At 28.5% G+C, this 13,307-nt stretch overlaps 1 protein-coding gene across 1 annotated transcript; it reads right to left on the bottom strand.

Moving 5' to 3' along the window:
• Positions 1-614: 614 nt before the first annotated feature.
• Positions 615-12,440, bottom strand: LOC105118164 (PLASMODESMATA CALLOSE-BINDING PROTEIN 3-like). Its single transcript, XM_011016053.1, is given in 5 exon segments — positions 615-1,189; positions 1,192-1,312; positions 11,382-11,415; positions 11,525-11,761; positions 12,258-12,440. Coding segments are annotated over 5 exon segments (636 nt in total). The 5' UTR covers positions 12,310-12,440; the 3' UTR covers positions 615-997.
• Positions 12,441-13,307: the final 867 nt, after the last annotated feature.

Here is a 13,307-nt window from a genome sequence, read left to right as displayed (position 1 = left end):
AGCATTCAATACTTTTATCTTACCTTTTAAACTGGTAAGAAAACAAAATTGACAATCTTGCTAGAAAACAAACTGGTAAGAAAACAATTGACAATCTTGCTAGAAAACACATCTACTCCTAAACTCAAATCTAACCTCAAAATTCATCTTTCAACAAACATTCAGTATAAAATCTTAAATTTATTCTTTTCACGTCTACAAACTCCAAATCCACACATATTCTAATCTTAGCAATGAAATTATCTAATTTAGTTTTTCATTTGGTGACATTTTAAAACAGTGTAGCGGCTAGATTCCTCTAACCATCAACGAAAAACTTTACTTTTTTTTTTTTTACATTAAGTACAATTTAAGATATATATATATACATATATATATAATAGTGTCTTATCGAAAAGATTGAAATAGTAAGCATCTACACCTTCCAAATCACTTCTAAAATTGAAAGGCATTGGAGAGCATTGAGATTGCCTTTATAACCAAGGCACTCTAAATTTTCTGTTGCTGACATCGCAAGCCACCCCATCTTGTCCCCGAAAAACTTGATAATCTTGCGTTGCACCATTCACTACAGGCACGGGCATCATTATTGAAAACAACAGAAGTACACAAAGTGACCGGAAAACAGCCATAAGTGTTGAGCAACGAAGTTTTGCTGTCCTAATTAGAGCTAGGGTGCCAAACTCTCTTGAGAACATCAATACATTACTGCTTTCTAGATCTAAATCTAGGTTTACAGAACGGGGGAAATAGTTCAGGTAGAGAGTCGTCCCACCGGAAACCACATAACATTCCGAAAGGAACACAAGCCCATTTTTCTTACCCAAGTAGAAAAGTAGAAGAAACAAACAAAAACTTAGCTAGCGTATCTTAAGATAAACAACAGCATAATCACATGCATACCCACATACGCACATTGATATACAGCATCACCTGTGACCACCGTACCCCACCACAAAGCCACAATCAGGATCACATTCTTGCACCTTCAACCCCACTAGAGCATCAAACTGGATACCACAAGGATTATAAAGAATGAGAACAGGCCAGTGTTTTCAAGTCTTAACCCAGCATCAGGGATGCCTGTGTTTATTCCAGCTCCCGATGGACCTACTCCATTGCCAATCCCTCCTAGCACTCCATTAGGTGTTGCCGAGTATGGAGTGGTGGGAGTGGTGGAGGTGCCGAGTATGGGGTGGTGGGAGTGGTGGAGGTTGGGGTTGTGGTCGAGGGTGTGGTGGTGGATGGATTTGTGGTGACCGGAGTTGGCGTTGCGGTGACTGGAGTTGGAGTCGTGCTGGTGCCTGCAGCGCTGGAAAAAAGGCGGTGGTCAGGTGGTCGAAAAATAATTTTTGAACACATAACAAAGAACAATTCACAAAGTTAATCGTAGAGATTGAGAGAGGACATTTCTTTCGTCAAGCTGCTCAAGGACAAATAAAATAGAACATTTACTGAGTTTCGAATTGACATGTATCGACAGGCTTGAAAAAGTATAATGGATGTCCTCAAACTGGAAGTTTTTAGCCTTTTCTTCTCTCCTTTATGTATTCCCTAAACAAAAAGAAATCGGCAATCATAGAGGGCAAATATTCATCTGAAGTTACATCCGCAAGATGATTACACTTGTACTTTGTTTAAAAAGGCGTTGCACGTCTAAATATTAATTTTAGAAACTTCAAATACGGACATTACATTAGTGAGCTTAAAATATGTTGAAGAATCTTAGAATGTGTTTGTTTTTATAGTAGTTATTGTGATTATGGTTTAAAAATATTATTTTTGATGTAGTTATTTTATCTAGTTTGGTTAAAAAAATTTATCAAAAATAATGATATGATATGTTTAATTAAAATTATAGTTGAGGTTGATATTGTATAGAAAATAATTAAAAATATCATAAATTAATGTATTGTTTATTTTAATAGAAAAAATAACATTTAATATAAACAATAATGACATAGAAAGAAAATTGTTTATTTAAAAAAAAAAATATTATTGTCCCATCAAACTTGTTGTAGTCCCCTCACGAACATAATCCATACGTGAAACTCTTTGGTGTCCACGTGTTTGTGATTGTAAAATCACGTCAGTTAAAGTATCAGCAGGAATAAAATCAGGATAGCGATCAAACTCGTTAAATGCAACATCTTAGATTGACTTCCTTCAAATATAGTTATATAGTGTCATTAATGCTACAATAATTTGAACTTGTGTTTTGTAAGGAAATATTGACATATTTTGCAAAATTCTCTACCTTACTTCAAATATATATTTTATTATATATCGTAATGATGAATACACACGGTTGAATATTTCTTCCCGACTTTACAATTGTCCTCGTCAATAAAATTGTAGAAGATAATATCTCTTACCTCTATATGACTTCTAGAAATCATACTTATTTGGATATCCCAAATCAACGAGATGATACTTCCCTACAAGATAATGATAGTACAAAACTTATTTTCTATTGCAGACACAAAATAAATTTATTCAAATTGAACAGCATCCAAATTTTTTATTTCATAATACCTTCTAGTAGCTTTGAAAATTTTATATTTAAATTATCAATCATCTCATGAAATATTTTTGTATCATGTGTACTGCCTTCTTACCCAGCTCAAACAAATATAAATTACATGTCAATATATTTTGAGTTAGTATACATTTTCTATCAATAAATAGTATTTGATTTGTTTGTGATACACAAGCATGTATATGTGTTCCATCAATCACACCAATACAATTCTATAAAAACAAAAAAATAGTTTCAGAATCAATTTAAATGTACTTCAAATATTTTTTGTAACCTTTTTCAATTATTTAACTTAGATAAAGTATTTTTCATCTTGAAATGTGGCATATATTTTAAATTCATTGCAATTTCCATTGATGTTGTTGAGAATTTTGGATCTACTAGTTTAATAAAATCAACAGCTAGCAAGCATATTAACCTAAGAACTTCATTGAAATATCTACTTACAGTTTTACCTGAATATTAAAATCTCTTCTGAACTTTCCTATTTGAAACCTCTAGAGCTAAAGATCAGGAGAGATTTCAATATTCAGGTGAAACCGTAAGCAGATATTTCAATAAAATTCTGAGGTTAGTGTGTTTGTTAAGAATTTGCAATGAATATAAAATATATATCACATTTCAAGGTGAAAAATACTTTATCTAAATTGTTAAATAATTGAAAAAAATTACAAAAAAATATTTGAAGTATATTTAAATTGATTATGAAACTATTTTTTTTTTTGTAGAATTGTATTAGTGCGATTGATGAAACACATACGTGCTTGTTTATTATAAGGATTGATGAAACACATACGTGCTTGTTTATCATAAGCAAATCAAATACCATTTATTAATAAAAAAGATATACCAACTCAATATAATTGCAGCATATAGCTTTGACATACAATTTATATTTGTTTGAGCTGGATGAAAAGATAATGCACACGATACAAGAATATTTCACTAGACGATTGACAATCCAAATATAAGATTTCCAAAGCAATCAAAAAGTACTACAAAATAAGAAATTTAAGTATTGTTCAATTTGAATAAATTTATTGTGTCTGCAATAGAAAATAAATTTATTTTGTTACAAGGAACCATCATCTCATTAATTCGGGATATTCAAATGAGTATGGTTACTTAGGATCATATAGAGATGAGAGATATTATCTTCCAGCATTTCTTCGACGAGGACAATCGCAAAGTCATGAAGAAATATTCAACCGTATCCATTCATCATTACAATGTGTAATAAAACATACATTTGGAGTTCGGAAGAAAAAATGGAAAATTTTGCAAAGTATGCTAGTGTTTCCTTACAAAACACAAATTCAAATTGTTATAACATTAATGGCACTGCGTAGCTACATTTAAAGGAAGTCAATCCAAGATGTTGCATTTAACAAGTTTGATCGTCATCCTATTTTATTCCTGATGATACTTTAACTGGCATGGTTTCACAATTACAAATATATGAGCACTAGAAGGCTTCGTGTATGGATTATGTTCGTGATGAGATTGCAACAAGTTTAATGAAGCAATAATGTTTATTTTTTTTTAATGAACAATTTTCTTTTATGTCGATTATTGTTTGTACTGAATGTTATTTTTTCTATTAAAACAAACAATAAATTAATTTATGTTCTTTTTAAGTATTTTCTATACAATACCAACATCAACCATAATTTTAATCAAACATATCATGCCATGATTTTTGATAAAATAAAATCAAACTATAATTTTAACCAAACATACATTTTATATGAACCAACCACAACAAATATAATTTTTTTAAAATTATTTTTTTTCGAATTACAATCATAATAATTACCAAAAAAAAAAAACACACTCAGTTACTTTTGCTACGCCTGCGGTTAAACACAGGTTTTTGAGGGTCCCATGAAACAAAATGTGTGGGTTGCATCTAACCAAATACATCAAAATTATAGTGGCACCTAAACAGGGAAGCTACTACTTAACCAAACACGGTCTTAGTGTGAAGCTGACGGGATGCTGTCTCTCTATTGGTTAGGACTCGCATAAACTTCATCTCAATTCTCAAATAAAAAGCATCCAGTCTAAAGTTTATTTTAGACATAACAGGACATTAACGATGTTACCCGATAAAGTCAAAGAGATCAGCAAAACATTGTTCTGTTAATTCATTCTCATCCCATTATTCATATTACTGTTCATTGAGCCATTTTTCCTTGCTAAATCCCTCAAATTCTTAGTTCTTTCCCCTTTGGTCACTAAACTTTCTTTTTTTGAATTTGATCCTCAGAAGTTATCTTATGGTTTTATAATTTTTATTGTTTTTGGTTTACATGTTATAGTGCATGCGAGGTATTATAAAATATTATGATTTTGCTTAGAGAAAACTATGTTGTTAAATAAAATATTGATTTTATATAATAAAATTTTTAAGTTATTGTTTAAAAAATTACAATAACAATGACCAAAATTAATATAAACAAAAAATAAAGCCTAACATCAATTCGGTCACTCAATTTTGGCATATTTGATTGTTGTTTCGGGATTTTATGTTTTGCTCCTAAACTTTTTTTTTTTTTTCATGTTTTAGGATTTTGATGTTGCAAGAGGAGAGAAAGTTGCCAATGACAGGAAAACTAGAGAGAATTCAGTCAGCCATAATTCAGCGCTCACAAAAAAATCAATCATAGTGTAAATGAATTAATCTTTAAAATGAATGTTCAATAAATATTTCCCTTCAAACATAATAGTAAAGGTAAATGGAGGCCTAAGAAGTTTCTTTTGGATTCAGTGTAATTGCTTTGATTTTAAGGTGAATAGATTATGTTTTAAAGTTAAAAATAACTTTATTAAGGTTTATAGAGTGTTCTTATGATAATTTTAAAAGATTGAAAATTATTTGGATGATATTTTAAAAATTTTCTAGTCATGTCATAACTTTTAAATTAAATTATAGCTTTTTATGGTAATATTAGCAATTGTTTTATGAATAATTTATTCCTAAATCTAATAGTTTAATTATTCTTTCATGTTTTATTTTTTCATACGTGAAAAAAATATTGAGGAATGAATTTTTTATTGAAGCTATGGTAAGTTTTTATTTAAAAAACATGTTTTCATTATATAAATAAATAAACACATGTTTAAAAAATGAGTTTTGTACTGAAAAATACAATTTTTACTCTTGAATATATATCAATGAAATTGTTATGTATATTTATTTTAATTACCAAAAATTTATATAAAAATATGTTTCTGGTCTTTTTTTTAATAATTTATAACCTTTCTTATTTTTGAAATTATTTAGTTTAGCTAATTTTTCAAAGAGTAATAAATCTTTTAAATTGTCTCTATAGTTTCATAATATCTCAAGAGATTATTGTGATTTATTTTTAATTTTTTTGGATTGTTAAATTTAAGAAGATTAGTTTTATTTGCATTTTAAATTTATAAGATAACAAATGATATATATTTAGCAACTATAGTAAATCTCCATTATAATATATATATATATATATATATATATATAATGAACAATCAAGATAAAATATTTGAATTTATATTTATCTTTTACTTCTCATTGAAAAAAAATAACTTTCTAATTTAGTCTTTAATTAATATTAACATTCTTTTATAAATTAATATATTTTTTAATTCATTATTTTAAATATTGTCATCATCTTTTCATTATTTATTCATGACACCATAAAAAAAAAAAACATCCATAATGTAGTGCCTTCTTCTTTCACGTTCAAAATTAATTTAAATCCTAGTGATAACGCAGCACCACTACATTTGTGCTTCATAGCATCCCCTCCATGCCATCACATAACTACAGCATTGCTGATGCCGGTTCAATTAAGTTTCCATTCTAGTACTAAAATTTTATCTACCTTTTTCAGATATACCATTGAATTCAAGCCCTCTATGCCTTCCCAAAATATTATTTGCAAATATATTATTGCATATTTTTTATTGTCACCATCATGCCTAAAATTCTAGTTCAGCTTCTGCAAACAGCATCATACCTTACGAGTTCAAATTATTAATCAGTCAGTATTCAAGGATTTCCCTTTTCCTATATTGTCTTCGGCCATGCCGCGCTTTTAAAGAAAATTAGTTTTTTTATTTATTTTTTTAGATATTTTTAATATATTGATATGAAAAATAAATTTTAAAAAATAAAAATATATTACTTTAATATATTTTTAAATAAAAAATATTTTAGAAATAATTGATAGTATTATATATATAAAAACAAAATATTTTCCAAGATTACATTTTGCTTACCGTATAATCGAGGCTTGTGGGAAAGTATACAGTACCACCCGCGCTATTTTATAATGGTATTGTTTAAGAGTGTTTCGTTTTTAAATTTAAATAATATTTTTTAAAATTATTTGATTATTTTAATATAATAATATCAAAAATAAATTTTAAAAAATATTATTTTAATATAAAAAAATTAAAAAAATAACCGCGCTATCTAGACATTAAAAAAAAAAAAAAAAACGATTATAAATGCTAGTAAAACAGTGCAAGATGCTCCTGTTAATCTTAGGATCCGAAATGGCACTCCTCCATAGAGTAGCTGTCCTTGAAGGCACCCTAGCTAGAACTGTGGGACCACACATGCTGCTATACACATTTCTCAAGACATCTCAAAATTAAAAAGTTGGTTCGTATCTCAAAATCTTTTGCCCATCCCAAGCTTGTTTTGACGTTTGGAATCATAATCAAAATATATGGCCCGCCATTGATGTGACACTTCTACATTTACAAATCCAAACATGACCCCAAATATTTTTTTCGATTCTGGTGCAGTAAAAAAAATTCATAAAATAAAATAATATAAAAAATTTGTAAATAAATAGCAAAGCGCCTTGGATAACATTTATGATTTCCAAAGTCATTAATGTTAACTTCAAATCTTTCAAGTTTTAAAATTATTGTACATAATTTTTTTTTTAAAAAAAACTTCATTAAAATTCCAATGAAAACAATAAATGTATTACCTTAACAATATAAATTTAATCTTACCAAAAGATTATAAATGGTTATAGGAATGGAATGCAGAGGAGCGGTTAAAAAACAAATAAGTCTAAATATTTTTGGATAAGTAATGTGACCTATTTTATTTATTGTTTGTAATCTTTATTATGTTATTAGATTTATTTTATCTAGATTTTTTGAGGTTATTAAAAAAAAATTCTCCTATATATCTTAACAAATTACAAGGATAAAATAAAAAAATAAAAAAATTATACTAAACACACCAAAACTCTGATAACGTAATTAGTATTGTTAAAAAAATTACAACAAAATAAATTTAACAATACTTAAAAATTATAAAATAAATAAATAAAATATATCACACTAATCATCTAAAAGTGTTTACGCTCTCTTACTTTTGACTGTTTATATAGTTCACTTCAATTAATATTGGTGATATTTTTTGATATAATTAAATGTTTTTTTATCAACTCTAGATTTTTTGAGGTTATTAAAAAAAAAATTCTCCTATATATCTAAGTTTAGGTATATTTCTAAAATCTTTTTCTTTCTTTTTCTTCTTTCCTTTTTCTTCTTTATCTCCTCTCCTATCTATTTATCGTGACGACTCGAGAATCACATGTAACACTTGCCACTCACAAATTATGAATGTTATTTACAAATCTTTAAACCAGTGTTATTTCTCTGAATATTTTTTGTACTGTATTATTTTATCATTTGTTTTGTTTTACATGTTAGAATCCCCAAAAAAACTCCATGCCTCATTTGTTAGACACGCTTATTCACAGCTTTTTACCATGGAGACAGGCTCACTTTTTGACGAGCATAGATTTAATGTTTCGATAGAAAAGAAACCATCAAGGCATTGTAGACTGATGGTTATAAAAAATTTCACAGGACGGAATCTCCATCGCGGATTGCTCGTTTTCTTTTAATTGAAATAATATTCCAGTTTACTAATAACAAGGATGATGGAGAGCTTGGTTAGAAAGTAAGGAGGCGGTATGTTTTTGAGGTACATTATTGTCCTTACATTAAATGCATCTTTTATATTGACATGCTATCCCCGTTACGTTCCAGTGACATTTTAACTTTATCGAAGGGCATTCGGTCTGAATTATTGCAGTATCATCCTTTTATAGAAGTGAGAAGAGTAGCCAGCAATGAATGGTTAAAATGAGTTCAAGAACATCATCATTCAATCTCCACGCGAGCCAATATGAAACCGGAAAAAAAAAAATCACTGGAAAAATGATCAAAGATGAGACTTCGAGAGAAGAGAAAAGAAGGGCGTCACTGACAAAAAGCATAAGCTGAAAGAAAACAGTTTGATAGCGAGGGAGGCTGCAAATTCTTTGCCAAAAGGTATCTTTCCCTACCAGCTTATGAAGGAAAGATGCCATTCCTATGAGAATAAAAGGAAGGGTCTTGTAGATTTTACAAACAAAAAGTAACTTCTTCAAGAAAGCAGTTCATAGACACTCAAAATTCCTGCAAGCACCTATTGGAATTGAATGATGATGTTCTTGAACTATTTTTCCCAGCCAGCTATGAAGGAAAGATGCCATTCCCATCAAAATAAAAAAGAGGGTTGTAGATTTTACAAACAAAAAGTAACCTCTCCGAGAAAACAGTTGATGGAGTCGATATTCCCGCGAGCACTTACCTTTCCCCGAGTGATAAAAGGAAAGATGCCCATCCCACATGGAAAAAAGTTCCCACTAACCAGTACCGGAATCTAAATAAGCATAAGCTAAGAGTTGTTTTTTAATTATTTAAAATTTATTTTTTATATCAGTTTTAAAAAATAAAAAATTTGAAGCTAAAAAATAAAAAATTTCCCTTTTTTTCAGAAAAATCAAATTCTTTAAAAAAGTTTAGCTCTCACCTGTATCATTTTCTTCTTATTTGATTTGCATCAACTAAAGATATAATAAGAAAAATTAAATAATAAATATAAAAAAATATTTGATTTGCTATTTACCTGATTATATTTACTAATTTTTTATTAAATTTAATTTTTTATTTAATTAAATAACAATAAAAATAGATATATAGAATTGATTGAATAAAATAAAATAAAAATAACATGTAAAGGTATACTTATTTATAATAAAGTTCATATATATATATATAATCTCTTTAAAAATTAAATACAAAATCGTTATTTTAAAAGGCTAGATAAAAAAATCAGAAAAGTGTGTTGATTTAAATATAAATTGTAAGAAAATTATTTTAAAAATTCAAAAATAAAATTCATTTATATAAAAAACTTATAAATAAATTAGAATAACCCCTTCAAAATTTAAATGCAAAACCACTCTTTAGAAAGGTTAAATAAAAAAATTCAGAAAGGTGTTTTAATTTGAATATAAATTTAAAATTATTTTTTAAAAAACACATAAAAAATACATGTCTTTTTAAAAGAAAAATTATAAAAAATCTTGATGATACTTAGTATGCTTCTCCTGATGTTCTTGCCAAGGTGGTAAAAATTAAAACTCATGGTTTTTTGATCTAGAAAACATCTATCCTAAATATTTTGATAAATTTATCAATAACCATAAATAACCTATAAACCATAAAAAAAATCAAAATCAATAGAAACCAAAAATTCTTGTCTAGCTAGGCAATTTTAAGGTTAAAAACAACTAAATAGAACTCTTTTAACCAAATAGAAGCCACTAAAACTAATATTATCTATTTTGATAGCTAAAATAGGTGTAAATACTAATTATTTCTCTCTGCAATCAAAATTCGACGACTTTTCTTCAACTAGGAACTCAAAAATAACTAAAAAAAACTTTTATACCAATATTGAGTTAAAAAAATTAAAGGACCAAATAGGTAGAATTTAAAAAGTAAGGCTAAATTGAACTTTTCACAAGTATTTTAAACCCACCATTTATTTTTTAGTGTCTTTTTAACATTGGTTCTTCTCCTGTCAATCTTCATGTTTGATCAATAAATTTAAATTAATTGTTCTCTAATTTTAATTTGAACTCAAAATGGTTCAATTGTCGGAAAAAAAATGTTTGAAAACAAAAATGAAAGAAAAAAATAAACAGCAAATCTAGAATGAAATAGGAGGGGGTAAACAGTGTTTTTTGGCATAGTGATTTCTCCACCATATTTAGAATTTTGTATAATGTTTTGAACAAACACCAGCCTCGAGTTTTTGCTCTCACTCTTACACAATTTCAAGTCCAGCATCCAGCTTGGTTAACCATCTTAAACTTTACCCTTGTCAGAACCATGAGCTACACATAAATTCCACCTATAGCTGAGTTTTTTTATAGTTATAATAACAACCCAGGTTTGACCCAGCCCAAGGTCCAGGTTTAAGCCAACCATATATAGGGGGGATAAAAAAAAAACCTTAGCCTCGACAAGTTTCGAGCCAATGGATCATCAGTACATCAGGTCGGTGGGGATTTTCTAATAACACTTTTTAGAATAAACTAAAAACCAAAATCACGGAGGATGGAATTCCATGACCTGGATTCTTGGTTGACGTCCCAACACATTATATTAGATAAAGTTTGCATGAAGTATGTGTGCTCGCTTTTTATATTTATTTAATTTTAGTGGGGGATGTTGGGGAGCTATAGAATAAAGGGTGGCCAAATCTAATTGTAGTGTATTCATCTAATTAAGAAAGTTCTTCACCTAAAATAATCGTCTAGTAAAGGCAGTCTATAAACTATGCTGCCTCAAGGAATTTTATTTGAAGAAGTTAAGGGCATCCAGAGATCACTAGAGAGTATTGCACCTTATCTGAATTCGGATTGATTGCTAAGAAAATAGTCGTTGAACACAAAAATTCTACCAGTTAATTAAAGCATATTACCTGACACTGGAAGGATAAGAGCAGCCATTAATGCCTAGATCAATTACAAAAAAAAAAGAAGAAAGAAGAAAAAGTGAGTCCATGGGTTTCTTCACAACGAAACAGGTAAGATTAATACCTGAGAGATTTGGAGAATGGCTTACTAGGATCAGATGCAGAAACCGTTGCAGTGCCTTTAAAATCACAGGTGCCTTGAGCCTGCCCCTTTCTTTGGAAGTAGCTGTTCACAGCATAACTGCAATGAGCCCTGACAGTATTGGGTTGGAAACAAGGGCCATTTTGATGGACAGGGCCACAATCAGCCCCAGCTCCACAAGCATAGTCTAGAGTCTGCTGGAGGACTGAATCGCTCATTTCCTTGCAAACGCACCATGTGCAACCTAACCACAACAAGATTACAGAATGAAATGAATGAAACATTTATATCCAACATTTATATCCAATTAGGGTTTAAAGAAAGAAAAAATGATAAAGGAAGACGCTCTCCATCTGCAGTACAGTTAAAGACGGAGATGAACAGGAAACAAAAAATGGCACAACAGGCTAAAAAAAAAAAGTAATCAGACCTTACTCCACCAAAAATAAGTTGAAGAGGAGATTGCATCGTGGAAACAGTATATTGCCTAAAACCAACTATTAACAGAATAAAAAAAACATTCTATTTTTAAAAAAAAACAAAAAGTTATTAAGAAACAACTATTAAGAGAAAAATCGGAGAAAGGAAAACAAGCATGGAGAGGATATCCTTGTCTACAATGGGATTAGATTTAGTGCCCGTGGCTTCGGTTGTCAGCTGAGAGGAAAAAAAAATAGACACCAAAACAGATACAAAGAAAAGAGAGAGAAAAAAAGAAAAAGGATAATATCATAACTTACTTGCACGACCAGTCATGGCCAACATGAGTATTGCAAGCACTAAAGAAGCCATTATTGATCGAAAAATGGGGAAAGAGCGTTAGAGATATCAATGGCGGACAGAGAAATGTTGCAGTTTTACAGAGAGAAAGAAAGAAGGTCCGTATAGTAGAGTTGTTGTGTTACAATGTGATGCAAATGCAAATGCAAATGTGGTGGCTATCTATTCTAGAAAAAAAAGAAAATTGATTGAGGGGGATGGTGGCCCAGCATGGTGTCGGCTCGTGAGTGCTTTTTTGTTCTTTCTACCTGAACTCCTATTTTAAATTTACTACTTATTTCTCTATCCTTGTCTTCGGCCATGCATCAAGAAAAAAGCAAACAGTTTCACGGGGAGCATAGTTATCAGCCTGTTCCGGTCTAGTGGGTCAGTTTAAAGTTCCGGTGATTAATGGTGGGGTTAAAAAAAATTTAAATAAAGAAATAAATTATAAATATTATATATTATATATTATATAGATATGTATTATATATAAAGAAATTAATTTGAAATGTATATATTAATTCATGTTATGTAAAATTAATTTAAAAATATTTTTAAAATAAAAAAATTATATGATAATTATTTTTTGAGTTTTTATATTTAAAAATTACTTAATAATAATTTTATTATTAATTTTATTAAAAATATTCTTTCTCAATATATATAATGAAACTTTTATTCATAAATTTTTAAATCTTCTAGGACTAGTAAAATTATTGGCAATAATTCTTTATTAATTTATTATTTTACATAAATAGGTTAAATATAAATATCAATATATATTTTTAATTTTTTTATTACATCTTTAATTTTTTTAGTTGTTCAGTATTTCACTTTTAATCACTAGTATATTGATCACCATTATTTTTCATATGAAATTTATAATAAAATATATATTAATTCATCAAAACTCATTTTAATTAATATTTATATGCATATAATATTATATATATATATATTAATTTAACAAATCTATAAATTATCATATTATTAAAACTAAAATTAAATAATAAAATAAATAGAAAAAA

Source organism: Populus euphratica, unplaced genomic scaffold, assembly GCF_000495115.2.
Source record: "Populus euphratica unplaced genomic scaffold, PopEup_1.0 scaffold1768.1, whole genome shotgun sequence".
NCBI classification, from domain to species: Eukaryota; Viridiplantae; Streptophyta; class Magnoliopsida; order Malpighiales; family Salicaceae; genus Populus; species Populus euphratica.
The sequence above is the reverse complement of the archived record's forward strand: the minus strand, read 5'-3'. Positions and strand labels throughout refer to the sequence as shown.